The following is a 26337-nucleotide window of genomic DNA, read 5'->3' on the forward strand; positions in this document are numbered from 1 at the left end:
CAATGTATTGGCCCCCTAATTTGGCTTCCAGAAACGTGTGTAGAGAATATACGTGTGTGCAAAAAATAGGAAAAATGCACAGATAAAATGCCCAAGAAGGGTCATTAAGAACTGTTAGTAACAGCAGAAACGATCAACTTTAAGTAGTATAACCTCTTGGTATAACCGGAAGAGAACTGGTTCCGCAGTCACACAACACGAACTCGTCGACTGAGCGATGCGCCGAGTACCCGGCTACACACTGGGTGACCCAGACAGAGCTGGGTGGGTTCCGATGGCCGCCAGGAAGATCCCAACTCTCCTCCTACACGCTCAGATCTACAGCTACAGGAGGAGCAATTTCCTCTGAAAAAAACAAACTAAAGGCTGGCTGAGCACCAACACATCGGGCAAACAAGACAAAACCCACACCTAGGCGGGCAGGAGGGGCCGGGCAGTCTCACCATAAACTCCCCCCTGGGGCTGCAACCCGCTGTGCGGAGGGGACGTAAAACCTGGAGCTGCTCCCAGGAAGGAGGCCTGCGTCTCACTTCAAGCCCCCGGTATTTAAGGAATGAGCTTCCGAAACCTCGAAGACATTTGAAAACGAACTGGGCTCCCATCCCCGAGACCCACAAGGCTGCAGGGAAACAGAAACGGCCGGAAAGGCCCAGCTAGGGCTCAACAGCCGACTTGGCTCAGCCCGGGGCAGCAGGCTGTGCCGGGCTCTGCTTATTTGCTTATATTAAAGCGTTGGCCTGAGGGGCACAACTCGAATTTGACACATACATTTATATTTGTGTTAATTACTGACACATATGTGTTCAGACACAACTTCCCATGTAGCCAGTTATGCTTTGGATACTTTCCAGTCTTCGAGCCAGCGATAAACAGGTGGAAGACAGGTCTCAGCAGCCTGGAGCAGCCCAAATACTCTGCTTGCCACCAGCCCTGCTTGCCAGGCAGACCCCTCTCTCGGGGCCAGGCGTTGTTCCAAAGAACAGAAGACCAGCGTCAGACCAGAGAGCCCCTGTTCCCTTTCCCTGATCTTAAAGGACATTACCTTCTGCGGTACAGCAGCCACACTCCTTATTATCGTGCCCCCCCCCCCGCCCACACAAAATCAGTGCCTCTGCCAAATGACAGATTTCTACATGCATTACTTTTAGACTATAATGAAGAAAAAGTATTTGGTGGATTGAATTGAATCAGTTAATGAAAACCAGCTACATTCCCCAGGCTGAGTTCAAGTCTTGAAATGTCGCAGTTCCAAGGGAGAAGAAACGAATACCAAGAATCGTAATAGGAAGACTATTGTAACCAAGAAGTAAACACACTAAGTATAAGATATATTTAAAATACCTCAGGTTTCCAAGAGAAACCAAGTATAAAAATAAGGTTAGAAATCAGAAAATCTATTTTTTTAAATACTGACCTAAGGATATGTTTAGAGAGAGGAAGGGAGGGAGGGGAAGAAAGAGAGAAACATGGATGTGAGAGACAAACAGATTGGTTGCTTCCTGTAAGGGCCTCAACCAGGGATCGAACCTGTAACATTTTGGTGCATGAGACACGCTCCAACCAACTGAGCCACCCAACCTGAGCCAGGGACTTATTATTATTATTATTTTTGGTACAAAATGTTCCAAAGCCCTGGTCAGTTTGGCTCAGTGGTTAGTGTGTTGGCCTGCGGACCAATGAGTCACGGGTTCAATTCTGGTCAAAGGCACATACCTGGTTGCGGTTCGTCCCTGGCCCTAGTCGGGATGGTGCGGGAGGCAACTAGTTGATATGTCCCTCTCACGTGGATGTTTCTGTCTCTGTCCCTTCCCCACCCCCCTGCCCCACTCTATCTGAAGATAAATAAAAAAATATCCTCTGGTGAAGATAAAAAAAAAAGTTCCAAATATCTCACAAGTGACAATAACTAAACATAAAAGTGCGGAAAGAGCCCTGGCCGGTTTGGTTTAGCGGTTGGAGCATCGGCCTGCGGTCCAGAGAGACCCGGGTTCGGTACTTGCTAAGGGCACGTACCTTGGTTGCAGTTTGTCCCCGGCCCTGGTTGGTTGTGCAGGTGGCAGCCACTCGATGTGTCCCTTTCACGTTGATGTTTCTCTCTCTCTCTCTTCCTCTCTCCCCCTCCCACTCTACCTGAAAAATCAAAAAATGTCCTCAGGTGAGGATTAAAAAAAAATAAGTGCTGAAATTGGTCATTTATTTCCTCTCTAGCATAGTATGTCTTTAACATTGGCTACACTTCTGTCTATATGCTTTTAAAAAAATAATTTTTCTTTATTGATTTGAGAGAGAGAGGAAGGGAGAGGAAGAGAGATAGAGACATTGATGAGAGAGAACATCGATTGGCTGCCTCCCACATGCCCCGCACTGGGAATCAGGCCCACAACCTGGGCACGTGCCCTGACTGGGAACTGAACCAGCGACCTGTTGGTGCATGGGTCGACGCTCAGCCACTGAGCCACACCAGTGGGCGGTCTATATTCCTTTTAAGGATATTTCCTGTCTTGAATTTCTATCTTTTAAAGAAACCCCAAATGAACTGGCTATTCCATATTCTAGGAGGAGGACTTATATACTGTGTGTGTGTCAAAAATCACAGAAATGCACACTAACAGTGGTGAATTTTCCTGTATGTAACTATATAATTCAAAGAAGGAAAAAAATTGGGGCAGGGAATCTTAAATGCATTAGAGTGGATTTTAATAAGCTACTGCACCCTAAGCAACCAACTTGGGTGCCAAATATCAACGTGAAATGACATAAAACAAACACATTATGAACATCCAAAAATCTGGATTTACAATGGAAATGATGACAGCTTCTGAAATTAAACAGCACTCAATCACTAATTTTCTTTGAGGGTAAGATTAGTACCCTGCTGGGCTTATAATTTTGTTTTCTCTTTTTGTGCTGTTCATGTGTAAATATTGCCAATTTCATTTGACACAAAACAGGAAAACAACTTAATTTTGTTTCTAAACTGGTGAATGGCACAGAGACTACCCTCTCTACGTGAGGCAGTGCAATATAAGCTTCCTGGCAATGATTTGAGGGGGAAAAAATCGAACCATTTCAAATGTGTTTGTAACAAGGAAACAAATTTATTGATTTTAAAAGACAAGACACCATTTTGTTTTGAAAAACACAAGAAAGCTAGCCTGAGTTCAAGTCTGAAATATTCAGAAAAATCCTACTAATATCTTTAGTATGTTCCAGTCATTTGTTTAAACAACACACTAAAAGTTAATATATATTTTTATAATTATAAAAGTTCCCCAGTTATTGTACAGTACACAATACAAATTGCCCACAAACTATTATTTAGCTCCTGCCAATTTTGAGAGGACATGATATACTAAAAGATTTAGCATTTCTCACAAAAATCACATCAGGAAATACGTATTTACAAAATCAAATACATTATACAAAAAACCATCACATGTTATTCGGTAAAGATGTTTTTAAATAATTAAAAAGTTTCTTCAACTGTAGTCCAAAAACTGGAAAAGAACATTACATTATCTCACACATACAATCTCTACAAAAGTTGCTTACCTCATTTACATAATATATTCAGTCGATTGCAAAATAAATGTTCAAATATCTCCTAGTGTTACTATGTTTCTGTGCTTGTGGGACTGAATAATGAAATCTGCCACTTACTAAGTGAAATTTAAACGATGGCACTTAAAAAAAAAATACAGTATTTTAAAAAAAACACAATGAAAGAAGTTTTACCTAGAAGGTACGAAAGCCCTGAGTGATAGTAGAATTACTGATTGGTAAGCACTACAATTAACCTAATTAAAAGTTTACCACCCCAGGCACAAATTTCCAAGTTTTCTCAAGGCACTCAAAGTTTCTGTGGCCAGCGCACTGGTCACCACCATAGGTCCCAATTGATGATGGAGATGAGTCAAGAAAAAAATTTGCTTTGGTACAAAAGATGCTTTTTAAACGAATAAAATTCAATACTTCCTTTACTGGGTCATTTATAATTGTATTTAGCAGGTTAAAACAAGGCGATCACTTGTTCAAAACTGTTAATTCATTGAAGAAAAAATTTACGTGGTCATCAACAGTCAATGGGAGTTTTTATTTTTTCTTTCCTCCCCAGAATCATAATTCTTCAAAGACTGGTTGTCCTCATTATTGAGCTACATAAACAATTCTTACCAAAGATTTCATTACTCAGGGCTTCCAATCCCAACATCATAATTTATTTTAAAAACAAAGGAAAGAGTGGGGGAAAAAAGAATCAAATGCCAGAACCAATAAAAGAAGAGACATAACACATTTTTTAAAATGGCATGTACCAATTACTTCACACAAAAGGAAAAAAAAAAAAAATCCTAGGCAGTCACTTTGTAAGTGGCTTTTACTATTTAAGTAAAATTGGTAAACTAAACTCAGGTCTACTGGCACATAAAATCACTAGCAGCAATGATCAGAGCATGCAAACTGAGAAGCATTTACAGTAAATCATCATGAAAAATTCAAAAGAAGAGAGTTAAATTAAAACCCTTTGAGTATTGCATGTTAACACATGAGTAATTTGCATGGTCTGACTTCCTACACTGCCTATGAAGCAATGTTTACGGCGAACTTGCACTAGGCGGTGGATGTCCTTTCTCCAGACAGCAGAATAGGTTGCACTCATATCTGCGCCCGGCTGGGGCAGCGCAAGCACATCGGCGGGCGACACTGCTCTCTGTCCGTCACGAGGGCACAGAGGAGGCCAGGGCACGCTGCGTCCCTTGACCGAGTCAGCAAGTGTGTAAGCAGACTGGCATGTACAGATATCAGAAGCAGTAGTCATAGCATCTCCTGACAGATGAGCTTAAATCAAGTGCTTTGCTCTCCATTCTATCTATATATAATTTTTTTGACAAAGTATTAAAGTTTTGGAGCATAGATAAAATTATGCCCTGTATGAAATTCCCAAACAATAGGGTATGAGAGATCTAACTCCAAACAGCTTACCTGCCCCCAGAGAGTTCAGCTTTTTTTTAGCCACTCGAACTCATTTCTTCCTAAGGCTTCACTTTCTAAAGCTAAATAAATGAGATCTTTTGTTTTGTTTTGTTTTGGGAAAAAAATGTAACCCTTTCTTTATCATACCTTTTAAAGGCAATCTAGGTACTTTCAATGTGCAGAAATCGGTTATGACATAGGTCTACAGGCCCATGTATTGTCCTCCTTTTCTAGAGTCATGCTGTGATGCTAGAAAAGTTGATTCTTTTTTTTTTTTTCTGTAAACAGTACACTTACTTAGATGGCAGTGAATATTTGGGAATAAATATATCAAGCCCTCTTGAAGAAAATTAAGAGTTGTATATAAAATGCAAGTGTTCAGCGTGAAAACACTTTCTCTTCCTACCCCCCCTTAAAAAAACAGCATAATTAGACATTTGGATATAGAGTATATTTTACCGGTCTAAGTCTAAATAAAGGATCTGAAAGGCTTTTGTCCCCCATTGTATATCTTACAATGCTCAAAGGGTTAATACAAGGCATTACATCAAAGGGGTTTTCTAACACTAGAACTAAGCACTGAATTAATGCTTCTATTCCAGTTTTTTTTTTAATCATCAAACTTGCAGAAATACTAGGATTCCATTAATTGATTTGTTCTAACCATATACATGGAGGTTGCTCTGATCTAGCGACAAGCCCAATTTCCAATAGCACTGCATCTCGGCCTCTCCCCCATGTGCTGGTAGGATTCATGCAAATCCAAGGTCTGGTTTTGATTTTTTGGTGGTTGTTATCGTCTCACCAAGAATTTGGGGAGGGGAGGTTAAAACAAAGGTCAATTTGTTTTATATAACCACTGCCTCAAATTGTACACAAAGGTGACTTGCCAAAGTCTTTTTACTTTCTACTTGTGTCCACACAGGGAGGACCAGCGTCACAGTGACACACGTTTTTTTTTGTTTGTTTTTTTTTCCTTTTAAACTAATGTTTCAAGCACAGCATTATTTTAGACATCTCAAATATATCATCTGAAGAATTTTTTAAAATTTGAAAATGCATCACATTTAGCACTTCTAGAGAGTGCATTCATGTAAAAAGGTTCATAATTACAGTAATGAAACCGTGCTCATTCCTGAATGATTCTGACAGCACTCTACAGAGACATGTTCATTCTCACTCGTCTACGACAAATCAAAGGCAGCCAACGTTGCACACTACTAATTTTCGTTATGCAGTGTTAAGACCATTTTCTAACATTTACTTTTGTTTTTAAAGTACACCATCTAAAGAGAGGTGCGTGAACCGTGCTATACAGTACAAGAAAAAGCACAAAAAGGAAAGCAGATTTCTGAAAAGGCAGTAAGACTTACACAGTCAGTCCAAACATAGTTTGGATGAAAATCCTGAAAAAGTGACCAGCCACTTAAAATCCCCCGCAAAATTTTTTAATCTGGGTCCTGTGTTCCAAAGTGATGGTTCACCCATTTCACCCCATTTGTTCACGGACTTTATGAATGAAAGTCTTTTAGGGATGATTCTCAACATACATGTGAAGATCAAACTATACTCATGTCACTTGATCTTATTATGTATAAATACCTTTTCTGAAACTTAAAAATAGTCAACATATCTTCTTTATATTTTTCCTCACTGAAAGTGTACCACTTGGTCTATGAAGATATTTTTCAGGACTAGTGTTTGATTACAAGGCCAAGAAACATTAAGAAGTTCTTAAAATACATCCTTGTCACTTGTCAATAAACCTCTGAGAGTATTAGTGTCTAATATTATTTAGAAAAGCCAGTTTCAATGAATAAAAAATGGAAATATAAAATGTTTAATAAATGTAGTTGCTCCAATTTGCTCAACTGCATAAATTACGTTTTTTATTTTCTAATATATTTCACAATTCAAGTTCAAAATTTTTTGTGATTGTATATGTGTATGTCTTACTGTGGACTATAAATAATAGGATGTAGCATAGATCATAGATATTATTTGTCTTTTGGTCAGAACTACCTACACTGGTCACAAAGAATTAACATTGCTAACTGTATTTATAAAGGAGATCAGAATATTTTTAGTGAGTCAAGTTGAAATGTAATATTTATTAATTCCTGATCTGTCTAAATTTAGAACAAACCATGAACAATTGGAAGAAATGTTGAATCTTGGAGGATCCCCAATCCCTAAACTTTCATTAATCTAAACCTGCCCATTATTATCAGATTCCTCTAACAAGACAAATATATCCAACATTAATTTAAAGGAAACAATGATAATAAATACATTTAAAAATGTTCAATAAACGAAATGGATACCAGTAAATACATTTGGTCCAATACAGATATAATATAGTTCTGGGGGTAGTGGATAAGATTAGGAAAGTGAAAAAATGAAGAAAGGAGAGTCAAAAAGAAGAGTGTTTTTTTTTTGTTTTTTGTTTTTTTCATTTTTTGACTTAAATTTACCGGTAAGCGTATCCTAATGCACAATGAAGTAGATACACGGTCTTTGCAGCTCAAGGTGTCTTGTTTGCCTTTTTTTGTATGTGTGATGGTACAAATTCGTTGCCTTTTTGGGAGAAAAAAGGGGGATGATCATTTAAATGATATTTAGATAAAGGTGATGAGCTAGTAAAGACTTTCGAATATATGAGTTGTATAATACAAAATTTGAATCAATTTAAACAATTACATCTAAAACATTTAACATTTACTTAAGAAACTTGTTGATCTTAGTTGTTTGAGTAGTCTAAGGCAATCGAGCAACTATATACTGCGTAGTACCCGATAAGCCATTTGGTATTTGAACTTTACAGATGGGCTCACCCTCTTCTTTCCACCCCGTCCCCACCCAATAAAACTGGAAAGATAAACCTCTTGAGTTCAATATAGGCCTCATTAATAATCTGTAAATCATTTTGTGCTCCCCCCCCTTTTTTTTTGGCTTTATGTATTTATTTTTGCTGATTAGCTTTTAAGAACTATTTAAATAAATGGATGTGCCTGTTTTTGTTGTTGTTAATAATTTGAGTGCTTAAAAGAACCTTGGCTTTTCGTGTAAATTAAAATGGGATGGGTGTATCCGCTCTAGGATCACACCTCTGACTTCACAGCTGACTCCTGCCCGGACACTCGTGTGTGCATGTGGACACAGACACCAAGACACAGACAGACATTTAGACTGAAAAGATGCACTTCGATAAGTACCTACTTATTTTATCTTTCTTAAATTATAACTAGATAAGAACGGTCTAACATATATATGATTTTATGTAACAAGCTGGTATTTAAAACTAGCCTGCTATTCCACACTCTTAAGCAATCTGACTTATAATCAAGTAATATTCAGCCCTAAGAACAAAAAATAGGTTCGCAGTCACTCAAAGAGGGAAATTGAGTTTTTGTCATTTTGTTTTGCTTTGTTTGCCCTAAATTTCCTTTGAAGAACATGTAACCTGTCCTTACTTCGGGAATCTGACAATGACAGGCACAACTTGTCAAATGGATTGAAGAGGAATTCACATGAACAAAACAAGCCTTACTAAACCTTAGCTTCAGTTCTGTTTTAAGGCACCATGTTGTAGCCGAGGTACGATGATCCCTGATGTACATTCTTCAACGGCACTGCTCCATCCAGCCACCTATCCAAATCCTACAGAACTGGGGATAAGCAACAGTATGGTGTGCCAGTTACACTGCCTTCAGGTTCTGTTTAAAATTTAAATCCACATACTTTAGAAACCAGGAAATATTTTTGAAGGAAATAACGATATGCAGGTTGCTACATTCCTTGCATTCTATAAATTTTCTTTTATAATAGCAGCATATTGAACTACTATTAGGAAAAAAGACCTGGAATAAAAGAAAGTCATCCAAATGGAATGGTTTCCTGTATGTCCAGCTCAGCATAAGTAGCATGTACACTTAAAAAAAAAAAGTCAAGTCATTTTTTTTCAGCATCAGTCTCTAACTCTAACAGCCCCACCCAACAGCAGAATGCACCTGTGCAGTGGTCCCAGATACAGAATCAGTAGTCATTAAACAGAGGAATTGGTATGCAAATAACAGTTAAAATTCAATGTTTAACGGAAGCTTGCATTAACATGATTTAATAATTATGTACACAAATTATGTACATATTAGCATAATCTCTTGCAAATTCTGTCATTTACTTTGAACTGATAAATGCACAGCTCAATTTTTCTTCCCAGAAAAATAGATGACCTTCCCAACCCTCTAGCACTATAATAAAAATGCTCTGTATTCTTTCTCCATACTCCAAAATGTTATCAAAATAGTGTCTTGTGGTTCTGCCCAATGAAAAGCACCTTTCAAAAGCAAATTTGATGCATCTGCTGCCAAATGGGCATGCCTCCAGTGTAAATCAAAGAAATTCATTTCTTTTGATATTTCACAGAAGTGCATCTAATTGAAACTCACACATGAAATCATACACCAAGACTAACAATCAACAATAAAATATTTTAAGCTACAAAAATGTAAATTACTTTTAATTATAAGAAAACAAAAATATTAAGTGTTGTAAAAATCCTTCTTGACACCTGAAACTAAGAGAAAAAAAAAACTCTTATTATTAAGAGGCAAATAATTTGTTTACGTTAAAAAAAAAAAAAGACCTGGCAAAATACATACACCCATTCCATTTCACAACTCCAAAAAGGTAATGTTCAGCACAGATAGAATTTGACAACAGTCGACCTTCAGGCTTATTAAATTTTCAACTTAAGCCCAATATCAACAGGGTTTATGTTAGCTGGAAAAATACACTTTAATATTCTTTAGACTGCAGTATAAGTATTTCCTGTGGCGCTGCACTGTCTGATAGTCTGAGTACTCGTGACAATGTGCTCGCTGTGGATTGGATTCAGGAGGCTTGGCTGCACGCTGCTCTCAAGAACAGGCTGCAGACAGCCCACCGGAAATGCCTGGTTCAGCTCGGTTTTCTCTCTTTTGGCTTGAGGTTCTGAAGAGTCATCTAGTTCTTCATCCATTTCACTTTCCACTTCACTGCCTTCATCTGCACCAACAAATAATATTGAGACTATTACCAAAAGATGAATTGGAAAAACAGCAATCAACACGTGCTTTAGAAACACTTTAACATAGTACATTAAGAAAGCAACTTCTAGCCCTGGCCGTTTTGGCTCAGCGGTTAGAGCGTAGGCCTGTGGTCCGGAGAGACCCGGGTTCGGTTCCTGCTAAGGGCACGTACCTTGGTTGCAGTTTGTCCCCAGCCCTGGTCAGGTCGTGTGGGTGGCAACCACTTGATGTGTCGCTCTCACGTCAATGTTTCTCTCTCTCTCTCCCTCTCACTCTATCTGAACAAAATATCGAAAAATGTCCTCGGGTGAGGATGAAAACAAAACAAAACAAGAAAGCAACTTCTAGCTCTTCTCAGGGGTCAAAGCTTGTAGGTTTTCCTTTCAATGGATTCTACTTGCATCAGTGCTCTGTTAATGAATCTATAATTCTTTTTACACATAGTAAAGGTAATTTAGTTTTGGTTAGTTTGTGAGTAATACCTTTAATAGCTCTTTTAAGTAGACCTTTGGAATTTCCTAGAGTTTTTGTATTAAATAGTGGCATAATTTGTGTCATCATGAAGTAGTCACTTTGATACACCATGTTGCCTTTTGGGGAATATATTGAGGTGGAAAATGTTAAATAAAAAAGGAGGGATGGAGGAAGAAAAATTTCAGTTTCCTTCAAAAATCTAACTAGATGTAAATTTTATCTGTGTTGATATTAATGTAGGTGAGACCAATGATGATGATAGACATCAGGTATAAGCATAGGTTGCTGTAAAGACTCTCTCCAAATGTTGTAGATCACAATGTTAAATAGGCCCTTGTTTTTTATTACAAAAAATTATAAAGACAGAGGCAGTAGTATCAGATTAAAAATGCACAATGGATTTCCATTCCTGGTAACACTGATACTCACTGTTAATAGCTGGTATTCATTTCTGGAAATTAAATGTATTAAATAGTCACTGTTACCTCCAATTTTAATATTTTATATGAACTAAAACATCATTATAATCGAATCCCATTTAATTTTTTCCAGCAGCACAGTTAAAATTCAAAAGTAGAGAGAAAATGCTCACACTGCTTTATTACTAAGATTTCCTTCTGAAGAGTGTAGAGAATATCGTTTCATGAGTGATTATTTCTAAATAGCGCAGAACATATTTCTGCCTTAAAAACATCTTTGCTTCACCTTCAACATGTTTTACTGTTTACCAAAAAAAAAAAAAAAAAGATAAACATATAATCACATTAAATACCTCATCTATCATTAAAATATATCTACACTGCCCTGGCCGATTTGGCTCAGTTAGAGTATTGGCCCACAGCCGATGAGTAGAGGGTTCGATTCTGGTCGAGGGCATGTACCTCGGTTGTGGTTTGTCCCCTGCCCTGGTCGGGGTTGTGCAGAGGCAACCAGTCGATGTGTCCCTTTCACATCAATGTTTCTTTCTCCCTCTCTCTCCCTCCCTCCCACTCTATCTGAAGATAAATAGAAAAATATTCTCGAGTAAGGATTAAAAATACACACACACACACACATATATATACATACATGTATTATTATATTTTTAACTTCTAGTGACTTGTAGAAACAGAATCAAATCTCCATGATATTCTCTCCTATCACTGTACAAGTAGTTCTTCAGCCGGATTACAGTAGACTCTTTCCAAGGTTGAGCTGAGTACTACCATGTGGGGCACACCTACCACACAAGTCCCTGCTAATGCAGCTCTTGGTATAAATGGGCCCCTTGCCTTGTCTTTTTTTATTATCAACTGGGGCAAAGATGGGTCCAGAGAAAACTGATTAGGAGTAACAGGGACCTCCGTGTGTAGCTGTGCAGTGCACAGTTGCCAGGAGCAACATCTCCTGAGAAATGGTGTGCAATTAAGAAGGTTGAATTTGGATATCTTGACTAGAAATGATGTCCATAATGCATCATTAAGTGATAAACACAGAAGAACTCTTAGATGAGGCAAAAGACATCTTGGCCCATCTATTTTACATGGTTACCTTTTTGCCTCTGGAAAACAGACCTGATGATAATATTAGATTTGCTAGAACAAACACATTTGAGGGGCTGGTGGGATTTGGGGAGAAGGATGCATTTGGTAGACATTTGCTCCATCAAGAGGGTATGATCAAAACATTACATTTTGTTAATGCATTTGTTTATATATAAACAAAACGAGAAGGATTCTCACACAAAATTCTTAATGGCGGTAGTCTCTTAGGGTCGCGACTATGAAATTTCACTTTCAATAGTTTATAATTCTCTGTATTACTTGAAATATATATATTTTTTATTCTCACCCATGGACATTTTTGCATTTATCTTCAGATAGAATGGGAAGGAGAGAGGAAGGAAAAGAGAGAGAGAGAAACATCGATGTGAGAGAGACACACCAAGTGGTCATCACCCACATGACCCCAATTGGGGCCGGGGACAAACCACAACTGAGGTACGTGCCCTTAGTGGGAACCGAACCCCGGACTCTCTGGTCCGCAGGCTAATGCTCTAACCACTGAGCAAAACCGGCCAGGGCTACTTGAAATTTTTATATAGAGCTAATATTTTATTATCAGGAAAAACATTAGCATTCTCATTTTGTGGGAAGAGCCCACAAAAAGTCTTGAAGTTGTCACATTCAAGCCTTAGGCTCTGATTATGCCGGTCTGGCTCTGTCTCAAGAAGCACTGGGTCTGGGCTGAATGGGACCAGCAGGGCCACACCAAGAATGTGAGGTAAAATCACACTGCTTCTCAGCTCCTTCTCTACTTTCTTTCCTGTGCCTGAAAAAGTGTCAAAATAATAATAGTAAAAACAAACAAAAAACAGCACTGAAAGGAAAAAAATTTTTCAAGCGGGTAGGCAAGTGAAGAGAGAGCGAAGAGAGTCCTGTCCTCTACCCACTGTGGACGGAAGTGGTGGCAGTGGTGGTGACTGAACAAACTTCAGGGCTCCAGGCCACTTCTGTGTAGGTCCACTTGTGGGGTGACAGGGTTCCTTTGGAGAGGCTACAAAGCAACCCACAAAAGCAAGCCCTTTCTCCAGTTCCTAAGGGTAAATAATACAATTCCACAGGCATCTTATACTCCGATAGACTGCAAGACATTCCCAAAAACCTACTCACGATGATGGACGTGTGGTACACAAGAATTAAGACTAGGTGCTACTGGAGTATACGCAAGACTTTGTTTGGTTCAGCCCTTTACAAAGATTGGCGGCCATTCAGTGTTTGGCCAAGTAGCCACACTCCTACTGCACCTCTGGGCACCCAGGGATGAAAACCCCAAATTTGGGTTGTAGCTTTGGTGTCAGTGCATCACCAGGGTGGTCCAATGCTGGACATGGGTTTCAACTGCCGCCATTCTGGCTGTGCAATTACAGATCAGTAGCATCTCATAATTGACTGACTTTCCTGAGGGCTATCTGGTTAACCCTATAGAGGACGCTGGCAGCCATGGTGTTTGGGGCCATCGTTTTCTGCGTCTCCTGCTGTGCTGCTGTGTGCTCCTCTAACAGGAATGAGCGCGTCCACAATCGGTGGAGGCGTACAGGGGTTCTACATGGGAGTGGTCTGGACTCATACGGGTCTTTCCCGGGCACACTAGTGTTTTCCACTGCCCGGGGGGGGGGGGGGGGGGGGACACGAGCTGGGCGCTGAGCACCGAGGACAGGCCCCTCCGGGAACAGCACTGCCCTCGTCCTTCCTCTTGCCTCAGTGTTCCCACCGGTTCTGGCTGCTTCTTGGAAAAGCTAATGGTGCTGTTCTCACCGGTCTTGGTGCATTTCGTCCCTGACTCTAGAACTCAGTTCCTTAAAAACCTCAAGATACCTTGACTTTTTTGATTTTTGAAGAAAGGCCTACATTTTCTACAGTGTTTGTATAGTAGAAATTTTACATTTTTATGAAAACCGGACTGGTATTTTTATAGGACAGTTTTTGCTTGTGTGTGCTCTAGTCCAGTCTCATTTCCCCCAATCCCTAAGCTTTCGCTCCGGTTTGGAAGAGCGAGACGTTCTCCAGGACTAAATGTCCTACTGTCACAGCAGAGTGCGGGGTTGGTAGGAACGTGTAAGGACGAAGTGATCTTTCCTTCGCTCCACTACTGATCCTGCTTTCGCGGTAAGCATCACTGCTCTCTCAGTTCCCGTCCCACTGAAAAGTGTGCAGTGGTGACAGGTCGGCTGAGGAACCTTCTTTTCTTGCCCGGTAGGCCTTGAATACAAATATTTGGACCAATTTTATCACTTTTCTCTAGGACTCTGGAGATGGTCAGAAACAATAAGCTTGTAATGAACTTCAGACAAAAAGTCAAAATGAGCTTGTAACTGCATTTAAATTTAATTCTTGTATTTAAAGTACCTCACATAAAGAAAGCAGAGAAATGGAGAAACAATGAAGGATTCCAGAGATATAACTGTCATATTCATCTAGGATTGTATGCCATTTCCAAAGAGTAAGAGTGCTAGAGACATACACTACATTTTCCTCTACCAGAATTTCCCAGTAAAACTAAGTCCTTAAAAATGTACAATTTTCATTTCTTACCTTTATCCAGATTTCCAGGAGACACAGCATTTAAATCACCAAACTGCAAAACAATAGTCATTTGTGCAACAGTTACTACCAGGCAGAATGCAATAATATTCTCAGTCTGCAGTAAAAACACCACACTTTGGCTCTTTAAAACTATACCGTAGTGACCATTTTGCTCTCTAACTACACAGGTCATGTCATTTTTCAATCAAAATTGTCTAATTTGAACAGTTTAAATTGTGTCACAATTTAGCTGTCTTAGCCTCTTTGCAAAAGGATAACAATTTTCTCTGCCTTCCACACTCCATTTTCCTCATATTATTTCAACTTCTCAGTGAAGAAGGGGGGCCAGGCAGCCGGACGAGCACGCGAGGCGGAATAGACGTGGAAAGCCCTTGAGGGGGGCTCCCTGCCATGCGCAGCCCGTGAGCCCCCCGGATCTACTCTAGCAAAACATGGTCCAGCCTCTTGGTTGAATTCTTTTTTTCAAGCTTTTGTTAGTTGAAATGAAAAACATAATAGAAACTCCAAAGTTGAGAGTATTCACTTTTATAAAAAGATTTTTCTTTTTATAATTTGACGTTCTTATTTAATAAGATAATAGGGTTCCACTTTTAACAGAGAAATGCATCTGATCATTACTGATGCAAACAAAAAAGAGCTTGAAATAATATCGAACAATTCATAATTTTCAGCTTAGATTTTCCTTTCTACCTTGGCTCAAGAACTTGATGATAACTTTACAATGAGAAAACACATTTGAGAGTCTTAAGGTGAACAAAGATGAATACACTAAATAAAAAATTGAAGAGCAGAAGTAACAAAGCTAATTGGGAAATGATGAAGTAAAACCTGAACTACTTTTTAAACGGCAAACATTACATTTTTTTAAAGCTGAAGATTCAGAATAAGTCATTAGAAATTCAGGTTTCTCAATAGACTTAGATAGGGTGAGACAGAAATGCTACTTACATTCGGAAGTTTGCTTATAAAGAGTTCCATGATAGGAGCATTTTTTTCATCTACAAGGTATGTCTATAAAGTAATAAAACTGATCTTATTTTGCAAACACACACATTTTTTTTTTTTTTTTAAACCTCAACATGTACTGTTCTTCGTAGTAGCTACCCTGGGAGCTTAAACATTTATTCTAAGGTCCAAGGTTCTGGAATTCCTCTTTGACAATTTCAAGAGTCATGGTTTATGTATTATTCAAGAAAGACCATCTTATTATTTTACAACCCATTGTGACTCCAAACAACACTCCAAATTTTATTCACTGTAGTTGATCCTGGGATGAGTTCTGATTACTCACCAAGATCAAATTCATCTGTCACAATTTAGGATATTCAAAATAATGTCATTTTACTCTTATTATTTCTTAGCAGTTGAGAGGCAGTTTAAAAAGAGGCATTCAACTACATTTTAAGCCATAATAACATTACTGGAACAAATGTGTAGCCTTCCTAGGTGACTACTGTGAAGGAGACAGAAGCCTCCCTGATACATAACTCCTGGCATGTTTGTTTGGAAGACTGCCCCATTACTTTATAGGTACATCCCACAGGGAAACAAACAGACAGCATAAACACTGAACTGTTGTTTTAAAGTTGGTCCTAATCACATAGGTCAGAACCTTATATTAGCCAAAATAAAAAAATCAGAGTGGAAGTAATATAAAATTTCTTGGATTAAAGAATACAAGCAACAACAACAAAATCAACGTGACTCTATTTATTTCTGGTATTATTTAAATATTTTAGAACTATAAGCAAAGAATGTCTAAAGTTAAAGGACCATTTATTCATAAGTTATTTCTAATGAACGCAATGCAATAAGATTTTTATTTCTTTTAAATAAGCACTTAACATTTAGATCCAATTCTGGAAACAGTTTGGTGGTGATGATTCTAAACCTATCTCTATACCTATAAAAAGTGTGTCTTCCATTTGTTTTTGAAAAAAAATCTCTAAAAGTTGTTGAGACTACGTTATTATTGGCATTAATGGACAATAGCATCAGACAAAGTGAAAACAAAACTCTGAAAATTTTCTTTAAAAGAAACACTGCTTTTAGTTGCTGCTGAAAATATGACAACTTGCTCAATACAAAGATTTTCCTTAGGAAGGTTCTGTTTGATCTAAGTGGATATATCTGATTATTCAGGATGCTAAAAGCCAAAACAAGTGAAATCTCGGTGACTGCCCTTATCATTAGCAAAATACATTTGCTTACTAAATGCTGTGTGCTCTGGCCACACACTGTGTTGCACACGACAAAAAAATTCTTAGGGACACTGTCAACGCCTCTAGGTATCTCTAGGGTCAATGACAAAATCCCACCTTTATAGCAAATAGAGAGCATAGATTTAAAGTTAAAATATCTTGTGAGTAAGGGGTAAGATTTTGATATTCTATATAGGTGAAGATAAAGGTTTTTATATGTATTTTACATGTGAGGAAAGAACATACATGTAATTAGAAAAATAACACTTTAATCCTATAGGTAGACTAAGTAAGATAAGGAGAATCTGTTTGTTCACTCATTATGCAATAAATATTTATTCAGAACTTAATGTGTGCTAGGCCCTGTGCCAGCCAGTGCCAGTCGGATCGATCTGAAAACACTCCCTCTTTCTAGAGCTGGGTGTCAGAAGTTGCCTATATTACGAAGGACGGGTAGTTTGCCGAAAGTGAGGCAGCCTAGGAAAGCTTCGAGAAGGGTTAGGAAGTACAGGGTCATTAGAAAGAAAAGTCAGCTGCAGGGGTTTGGGGACAAGCGGCAGGAGGAAGGGGCAGGGAGGCGGAGAGCGGGCCTAGGAAGTCATGTCACAGCCAGGGAACAGCTGCTGAATGCCTGGGTTAGGCTGGCGCAAACCAGAAACAGGAGAGGAGGAAGACATGAACTATTTAGATGAAAAAACGGAGGCTCCAGAAACAGGACAAACTTACTGCTTTCTGACTTCCCTGCTGCACAGGGCAGGGGAGGGGGCTGCTCCTCACTGAGGTGACATGCTGCAGCTTGAAAAGTACCTGCAGGGTGCAGTACCTGGTAGGCTGGTTTCTCTCAGACAGTGTGACCTAGGAACCACCTTCTCAGTATCACCTCCTCAGAGGCCTTCCCTGCCCAGCGCTTCCTTCAGCGCCTACCGCCACGCCAGCACTTACTAGCTCCCTCACCCACTAGCTGCCTTCCCAGCGCAAATGCCAGTGCCCTCTTCACAAATGTCCCCCAGGGTGTGGTTAACATTACCTGACAGAAGTAAAGGCTGAAATAAATACCAAAAGAAAGAATTTGTGTCCTCATTTCAGCCTTACAAAAACAAAAAACAAACAAACCAAAAAATCCTCAAAATTTGGCAAGGTGGAGAGCTTAGGTTTAATCTTCCAGCTACGGGAAACAATGAATTGATTTGTCTAACATTATATAGCAAACACAGTGATGTTAGATTTGAAACCAGATATTCTGATCCTTGGTTTAGAAACTGGGGTGGGTGGGGGGTATTCCATACATAGAGGAAGGAATATAAATTAAGGGATTCAAAATATGCTCTGGGGTTAGAAACCATATGGCCTTTGATGTATGTAGGAATTAAAATTCTGTAAGCTAGATAGAAAATTTGGGAATGTATAAAAGTAGAAATGGAATGGAACAAAGAGAAAGCATATCCACTGTTTTCAGGAAAAAGACCTCCTATCCTAGAAACCATCTCCACCAGTTCCTGACAAGGAATTATACTAATGAACACCCTGCTGCACAACAGCAGATTAAAAAGTCTATGGTCAAGTCAGCCAGTGTGTGTGTGTGTGGTGTCATTGAAAAAAGAAATAGAGGAAGATACAAAAAAGTAGAAGCACATACCTTGTTCATGAATTGGAAGAATTAACATCATTAAAATATCCACACTACCCAAAGGATTCCATAGATTCAATGCAATCCCCATCAAAATACCAATGACATATTTCACATAACTAGAATAAATACTCCAAATGTTTATATGGAACCAAAAAAGACCTCAAATAGCCACACAATCTTGAAAAAGAAGAACAAAGTAGCAGGGATCACAATACCGGATATCAGGTTATACTACAAAGCCACTGTAATCAAAACAGGCTGGTACTGGCACAAGAACAGTTATATATATCAATGGAACAGCACAGAGAACCTGGAAATTTACCCAAGACATTATGCTCAATTAATATTTGACAAAGGTGGCAAGAGTATGCAACAGAGTAAAAACAGCCTCTTTAATAAATGGTGTTGGGAAAATTGGACAGCTACATGCAAAAAAATGAAACTAGACCACCAACTTACATCATATACAAGAATAAACTCAAAATGAAAAAAGACTTAAATGTGACTCATAAATTTATACACATCCTAGAAGAAAATGTAGGCAACGAAATTCCAGACATTGCATGCAGCAGAATTTTCACTGATACAACACCTAAGGCAACAGAAACAAAAGGAAAAAATCAATACATGGGACGACATCAAGCTAAAAAGCTTCTGCACAGCAAAAGAAACAACCATCAGAATGGAAAGGGAACCCACTATATGAGAGAACATAATTGCCAACGATATATCAGATAAGGGGTTAATTTCCGAAATATAAAAGGAAGACAAAGAATCCAATTAAGAAATGAGCAGAGGACCTAAACAGACAACTCTCCAAACAGGACATACAAATGGCTAAGAGACATATGAAATAATGCTCACCATCACTAATCATCAGAGAAATGCAAATTAAAACAACTATGAGGTATCACCTCACACCTGTCAGAATGGCTGCCATCAACAAATCATCAAACAACAAGTGCTGGCGAGGGTGTGGAGAAAAGGGGACTCTGGTACACTGCTGGTGGGAATGCAGACTGTGCAGCCACTATGGAAAACAATATGGTGTTTCCTCAAAAAATTAAACATGGAACTGCCATTTGACCCAGTGACCCCACTTCTCGGACTATATCCTAAGAAGCCTGAAACACCAATCAGAAAGAATATATGTACCCTTATGTTCATAGCAGAGATATTTACAATAGCTAAGATCTGGAAACAGACCAAGTGTCCATCAATAAATGAGTGGATAAAAAAAGCTGTGGTACATGTACACAATGGAATACTATGCAGCTGTAAGAAAGATCTCTTACCCTTTGGGATGACATGGAGGGACCTGGAGAGTATGATGTTAAACAAAATAAGCCAGTCAGAGAAAGACAAGTATCCCATGATCTCACTTATTTGTGGAATATAATGAACAAAATAAAGTGATAAACAAAACAGACCCAGACACACAGAAGAAGGTTTCAGACTGACAAACTTCAGAGGAGGGGTAGTGGAGAGAGGAGAGATAAATCAAAGAACTTATGCATATAAGCATAACCAATGGACATAAGACAATAATGCTGGGGGCAGGGGCAGGAACAGAGGACGGTGTTGATGGGGGGAAAAATAAACATCAGTAACAAAAATTAATTAAATAAAAATAAATAAATAAAAGATAGCAGAACTCAGGCACAGGGGCAGCAACTGATGAAGGTCATAAAGAAACAAGAGTCAACTTTTTATTTTATTTTTAAAAAAATCTCATCCGAGGATATTTTTCCATTTATGTTCAGAGAGAGTGGGAGCAAGGGAGTGAGGGAGAAAGAGAGAGAGAGGTGGATATGAGAGAGACGCATTGACTGCTTGCCTCCCGCAAGACCCGACCATGCCCGGGGAACGAACTGCAACCGAGGTACGTGCCCTTGACCAGAATCGAACGCACGACTCTTTGGTCCAAGGGCTGACACTCTAACCACTAAGCAAAACCATCCAGGTCCTCTCTTGCACTTTTAAAAAATCCTGTGATCACATTGGGTTCATCCACATAATCTAGGCTAATGTCTTTATTTTAAGGCCTATTAATCAGTAAACTTAATTCCATTTGTGACCCATCATAGTCACAGATCTTTGGAATTAGGATGCAGACTTCTTTGGGGGCCCATTATACTGTTTACCACACCTATCTATTTTTTTAATGTTTGTTTTTTTTTTTTTGACATTTTAGAGAGAGAGGAAGGGAGAGAGAGAGAGAAACATCCAGTGAGAGTAAAACACTGATTGCTAACTGCTGCACATCCCTACTGGGAATCAAGCCCACAGCCTGGGCATGTGCCCTGACACTGTGAATCAAACTGGGACCTCTTAGTCCATAGGACGATGCTCAACCCACTGAGTCATACTGGCTGGGCACACCAATCTTTTTTATTTTTATTTTTTTATTATTTATTAATTTATTTATTTAATCCTCACCCGAGGACATTTTTGCATTTATCTTCAGATAGAGCAAGAGAGAGAGGGGGAAGAGAGAGAGCGAAACATCAATGTGAGAAAGACACATTGACTGGCTGTCACCCACACGACCCCAACCGGGTGAGGGACAAACTGCAACCAAGGTATGTGCCCCTAGCGGGAACCGAACCCAGGACTCTCCGGTCCACAGGCCGATGCTCTAACTGCTGAGCCAAACTGGCCAGGGCTCTTTAAAAACAAACAAACAAAAAAAACATTTTCTTGAATCTAAGATATGGAAGCAATCCAAGTGCCCATCAATATAAAAGTGGATAAAAAGCTGTGGTACATATAAAAATGGAATATAACTTGGCCATAAAAAGAATAAAATCTTACCATTTGTGACAGCATGGATGGACCGAGAGGGTATTATGCTAAGTGAAATATAATGAACAATATGAATGGGCAAATAAAACAGAAACAGACTCATAGATACAGAGTACAGACTGACGGTTGCCAGAGGGAGGGGGTTATGAGACTGGCTGATAAGGATGAAGGGACGGAGAAGTATAGATAAGTAGTTAACAAAACAGTCATGTGGGTGTAAAGTACAGCATAGGGAATATAGTCAATAATATTGTAATAACTATGTAGGGTGCCCAGTGGGTATGGGAATACCAGGGAGAACACTTTGTGAAGTTTATGAATGTCTAACTGCTATGCTATTCACCTGAAACTAATACAAAAAAAAAAAATAGTGAATGTAAACTATAATGGAATAAAAAAGCATTAAAAAAAAAAAAAGGAAACCATTTTCCTAAAGTGAAAAGTAGAAGGGTTAAACAAAAAAAGAAAGAAAAGATATTTGCCCAAGTAAAACCATTTGTCACTTTTTTTTCTAGTATTGAAAGGAAACACACTCCAGATTAAGGTGTTTAGACAATAGTAATTTTTGACCTCTATTTTGTTTGTTTTGTGTTTTTCACTGGGGTCAGGGTGGAGTACTACATAGGCATAAATTCACTAAGGGCCTTTGTACTTTATGTTTATTTACAGACTTAAAATGTTATGTAGAACTTCCTACCTACTAGTCTGAAAGGTTTTTACACCATATCTTTCAAGGTCTGGGTTTGCTGAAACCAAACATATATCCATAACGTTTACCATATCACAGAGCTAAAAGTTGTTAACGATACATAAAGGAAGTCATTCTAGACAAAGAAGTAGAACTCAAAGTAAAGAAACCAAAAGCTATTGGGTAGTGGGATCAAAACATTCCTAAGCTTCACATCTTAACAGAGGCCTGTGGAGTAACTCTAATGTTGAAATTATACACTAAGGAACGAGACACCTTCTGGTCTTTGGACAGTTTTATGAGGGTCAGCCCATAACAAATCACACCACAGCAGCCTCAAAGAGCTCAGGAAGCCCTCCTGCATGAGCTCAGTGGATCTGTGAGGACCCCTGCTTCACAGAAGCCAGCAGCCAGATGCCAAGGGGCTCAAGGTGACAGGCTGAAGGAAGCGACCACAGGAGACTTGCAGCAGAATCCACAAAGCACACTGCACCATGTGACCCTAGGCATTCCTGCTGACCTGGGGACCAAGAGCAACAGCAGGTAGGCTAAACAGTTGAAAGCTTGAACTGGAAAGGACTAGTCATTTTGGGGGCTTTACCTAGATTCGGAACAAAGTCATGCTCTGGTCTGATATAGAAGACTAGTCCTGCCAGCAGTGGTCCCTTTAAATATAAGTACATAGTGGGGGAAACATATGTACATGTCTGTGTGTACATCTTTCCAGTTTCTGCCAATGAATCATTTGCTCCAGGGAAGAACTTCCAGCTGCTATAGACACTGATAACCAAAAACTACAAAATTGTCTGAAGTGGCTTCTATCTCACAGCTGGACTAAGATGTCTCTTTGGGGCTTACTTTTAACTTAATTTAACTTGCATAAATTTTATTTATATACTTTAATGAGTATAACTTTTATTTATATATTATATAATTATATGTATTATAATTATATACAGGGTTGACAAAAGTAGGTTTACAGTTGTTTGTATGGAAAATAATATAGCCTGGCTGGTGTGGCTCAGTGGTTGAGCATCAATCCATGCACTAAGAGGTTGCCAGTTCAATTCCTGGTCAGGGCACATGCCCAGGTTGTGGGCCAGATCCCCAGTGGGAGGCACGCAGGAGGCGGCCAATCGATGTCCTCCCTCATTAATGTTTTTATCTCTCTCTCCCTTCTCCCTTCCTCTCTCTCTAAAATCAACAAAATGATATAATTAATAAATCATAATATAATAATAAACTGTTTTGCATTCTGACAAATGTAAAACTACTTTAGCCCACCCTTGTATATAATCCTTTCTCCCCCTTTCACAAGTACTTATAAGGTGGATCACTCATTCCTACTAGTTAGTATTTAATACAAGTCTAGCTATGACCATCTAGTTAGAACTAATTATGTTTATGTTTCTTCCCTAATGTTGCCATTTTCTTTTGTAATTGACTATTTTCCCATTGTATTTTGTTGGCTGAGTTCTACAAAGCACTGAATTAATTTGCTTCTGATTACCACTTTGGCTACATTCCAAAGAATGTTGTTGGACTCTTTGTAATTCTATGAATCATTTGACTCAACATTCAAAAATTCTCTACAGGCCAAAGAACTTATATGCATGTATGCATAACCCATGGACACAGAAAATAGTGTGGAGAAGGCTGGGGGTGAGGGAGGAGTGGGGTGGAAGGGGTCAGTGAGGGATAAAAGGGGGGAAATCTGTAATACTTTCAACAATAAAGATGAATTTTAAAAAAATCTCTACAGGCTATTTTGCCCCTTGCAATATAATATTAAAGCTTTCCTATGCCTTTATGTTACCTGCTTTATTAATTTTAACTTCTAAACTTATCTTTGTGCAAAAAATGATGGTTTAATTGTACACATTACTTGGATTGTCAATGCAGAATCAATATTAAAAAATCTAATCTTGCCCTGGTCAGTTTGGCTCAGCAGTTAGAGCGTCGGCCTGCGGTCTGGAGGAACCCGGGTTCGGTTCCCGCTGAGGGCACATACTTCGGTTGCGGTTTGTCCCCGGCCCTGGTTGGTCGTGCGGGTAGCAGCCACTCGATGTGTCCCTTCACGTCGATGTTTCTGTCTCTCTCTCCCTTCCTCTCTCTCCCTCCCACTCTATCTGTACAAAAAATGGAAAAATATCCTCGGGTGAGGATAAAAAAAAAAAAAAAATCTAATCTTAAGTCAAAGGCAATCAAACATAGTCCCTCCTGAGTAATATATAGCTTTGGATATTTATATACCTGTGGAAAAGAAAGGAAAAGGAAATGCAGATAACAAAATCGGGGACCTACTACGTGCCTGTCTGACTGCCTGCCTATCCACCCCATCTACCTACCTATACCTACTTATCTACCCATCTACTTAATTTAATCCTCACAATAGCCGTGTGAAGCAATGGTCCTTATGCTTATTTTGTTGATGAGAAAAATTAAGACTCAAGTGAGGATATATATGACTTTCCCAGGTTAAAAGGTATTAAGTGGGAAATATGAAATTTAAATTTGGCTGTGGTGCACAGACAGGAGGAACAACATAGGATGTGGAGCCAGCCTGACCTGGGTTTGAATCACAGCTCTACCAGTATCAGTTATGTGATCCCAGACAAGTTACCCTTTGAGTCTTAGTTTTGTAATATATGAAACAGGCATAGTCTGTTGTCTTCAAAACCCAATGGTCAAACACTATTTATAAAGTCCCAGAATTCCATTCAGCTGTAAGGCTATAAGATGGTGACTTTCCAAATGAAATGCCTCTAGCTGAGTAGGGCCACGTGGAGATCTGCCTGAAAATGGAACTATTTCCTAGGCTCTGACTTAAGGTTGTTGACACCATAAACTCAATCTGGGGCTGAAGTTGAAGTCAGTTTATATGTACTGGCCAAGCCATATATGACAGGGACAGGGTGTGTGTGTGTGTGTGTGATGGGACGGAGATGCCACACAACCAGGAACAGCTGATGAGTTCCGATGAATGCAAACCCTGGCCTAACCAACTGCTGCTCTCTCTGCTCTTCTGAGAAGTCAATGAAGGAATAAGGCCCTTGAAAGCTTCCCCTACAGCAGCACAAAGACTCTTCCCATGCAGATTTTGAACTTCCTGACAAAATTCTAATCTCTGAACATTCTACACTTAGCTTGAATTTTGTAATGTTCTGAATTTTACAAATCTTATATAGCTGAGCAGTCTCCTATAATTTCAGTTCTATTAACCAAAGTTGGTAGAACCGATGACAAAAGAATTGTGTAACAGCAACTGTTTTGGATGTTTTGATGGTGAAGAGAAACATCTTGAAATTTCAGTTGTAAGGGATTCCAGAGCATTATCATTTTCTTTAAATGTCTTCCAAATGAGAACCAAATTAATCAAAGCGTTTCACATTTAGCTTCGGTACAGTGTTTTACAACTGAGGAAAAAAGAGTTGCAGACTTTAAAGTGATTTCCAATTTTATAAAACTTTCAAAGAATGTTCATGTTCCATTTGGTAAAGTCTTATGCTCCTCGGTTACTTTCCCCTTGTGAGTGTACTTTTCTATGTATTTCCAAATAGTTTACTGGAGACTGCTAAGGTGGCCACAATTTCTGCCACTTTGCTTCACACCAAGGCAAATTCTGCCCTGCACCCTGTTGTCCTGCACTCTGGGCTCGCCAGCTATCCCAGCAGCCTTGTGTTGGCCACTCTGTACATAGGTAGCATATTTTCATCATGATTCTAACTGTTGAGGCTTTTTGTACCCCTCGGTCTCCTGAGGACACAGCAATGAATATAGCTTTATATGGTTTCAACTCTCTAAGAGCACTCACGAGCCCTGGCCGGTTTGGCTCAGCAGTTGGAGCATTGGCCTGCGGTCCAGAGAGTCCCGGGTTTGGATCCCGCAGGGGCACGTACCGAAAAAAAAAAAAGATTAAAAAAAAAATAAAAAAATATAAGAGCACTCACGAGTGAGCATGCAAGTAGTGAAGTATAGAAATACAGGCATTAGTTGCTTCTGAGGAGAAAAGTCATCTCAAAAGTAAAACATTTAACACTATCATTAGGTCAAACCAAGAGGGTCCTCTGTCCTAAGTCCCGCACTATAGAGATCCCTGCTCTGGCTTCCCTGGGCCATGCCCTCCCTACAGTGTAAAAAGTCAACTGGGCCAAGTAGATGTACCCTCCTGGGGCCTGGGGCCCTCCCACCCCCTAGACCATAATCCTGTTACCCGAGACCCCTGAGTTCCCTGCCCAATGACCCTGAGTCTCTTTCTATGCCTGTGTAGGTCTCTGCTCCAAGTCCACCCTTCAGAAGAAAGAAGGAATGGCCGCGAGGGGCAGCTGTCTGCAAAGGGTGGACCAAATCCGAACACTGGACTGAAGAGTCCACAAGTTTGAGCACAAGGTTATTCATAGGACAGGATGGAGAA

General features: G+C 39.4%; 1 protein-coding gene across 2 annotated transcripts in view; it reads right to left on the reverse strand.

The window, feature by feature from the left end:
- Positions 1-3508: 3508 nt before the first annotated feature.
- Positions 3509-26337, reverse strand: part of RFX3 (regulatory factor X3) — a 290497-nt gene continuing 267668 nt past the window's right edge. Inside the window, exons 26-29 of one of the 2 annotated variants that reach the window (XM_036261527.1) lie at positions 15548-15610; positions 14588-14630; positions 7446-10017; positions 3509-3683 (exon numbers count right to left, since the gene is read on the reverse strand). In XM_036261527.1, the coding sequence (XP_036117420.1) occupies positions 9779-10017; positions 14588-14630; positions 15548-15610 (345 nt within the window). In that variant the 3' untranslated portion in view covers positions 3509-3683; positions 7446-9778. Of the gene's footprint in view, positions 3684-7445; positions 10018-14587; positions 14631-15547; positions 15611-26337 lie in introns of those variants that run through there. The other variant, XM_036261528.1, reaches the window with a different exon arrangement.

This window comes from Molossus molossus, unplaced genomic scaffold (genome assembly GCF_014108415.1).
Source record: "Molossus molossus isolate mMolMol1 unplaced genomic scaffold, mMolMol1.p scaffold_m16_p_14, whole genome shotgun sequence".
Taxonomy (NCBI): Eukaryota; Metazoa; Chordata; class Mammalia; order Chiroptera; family Molossidae; genus Molossus; species Molossus molossus.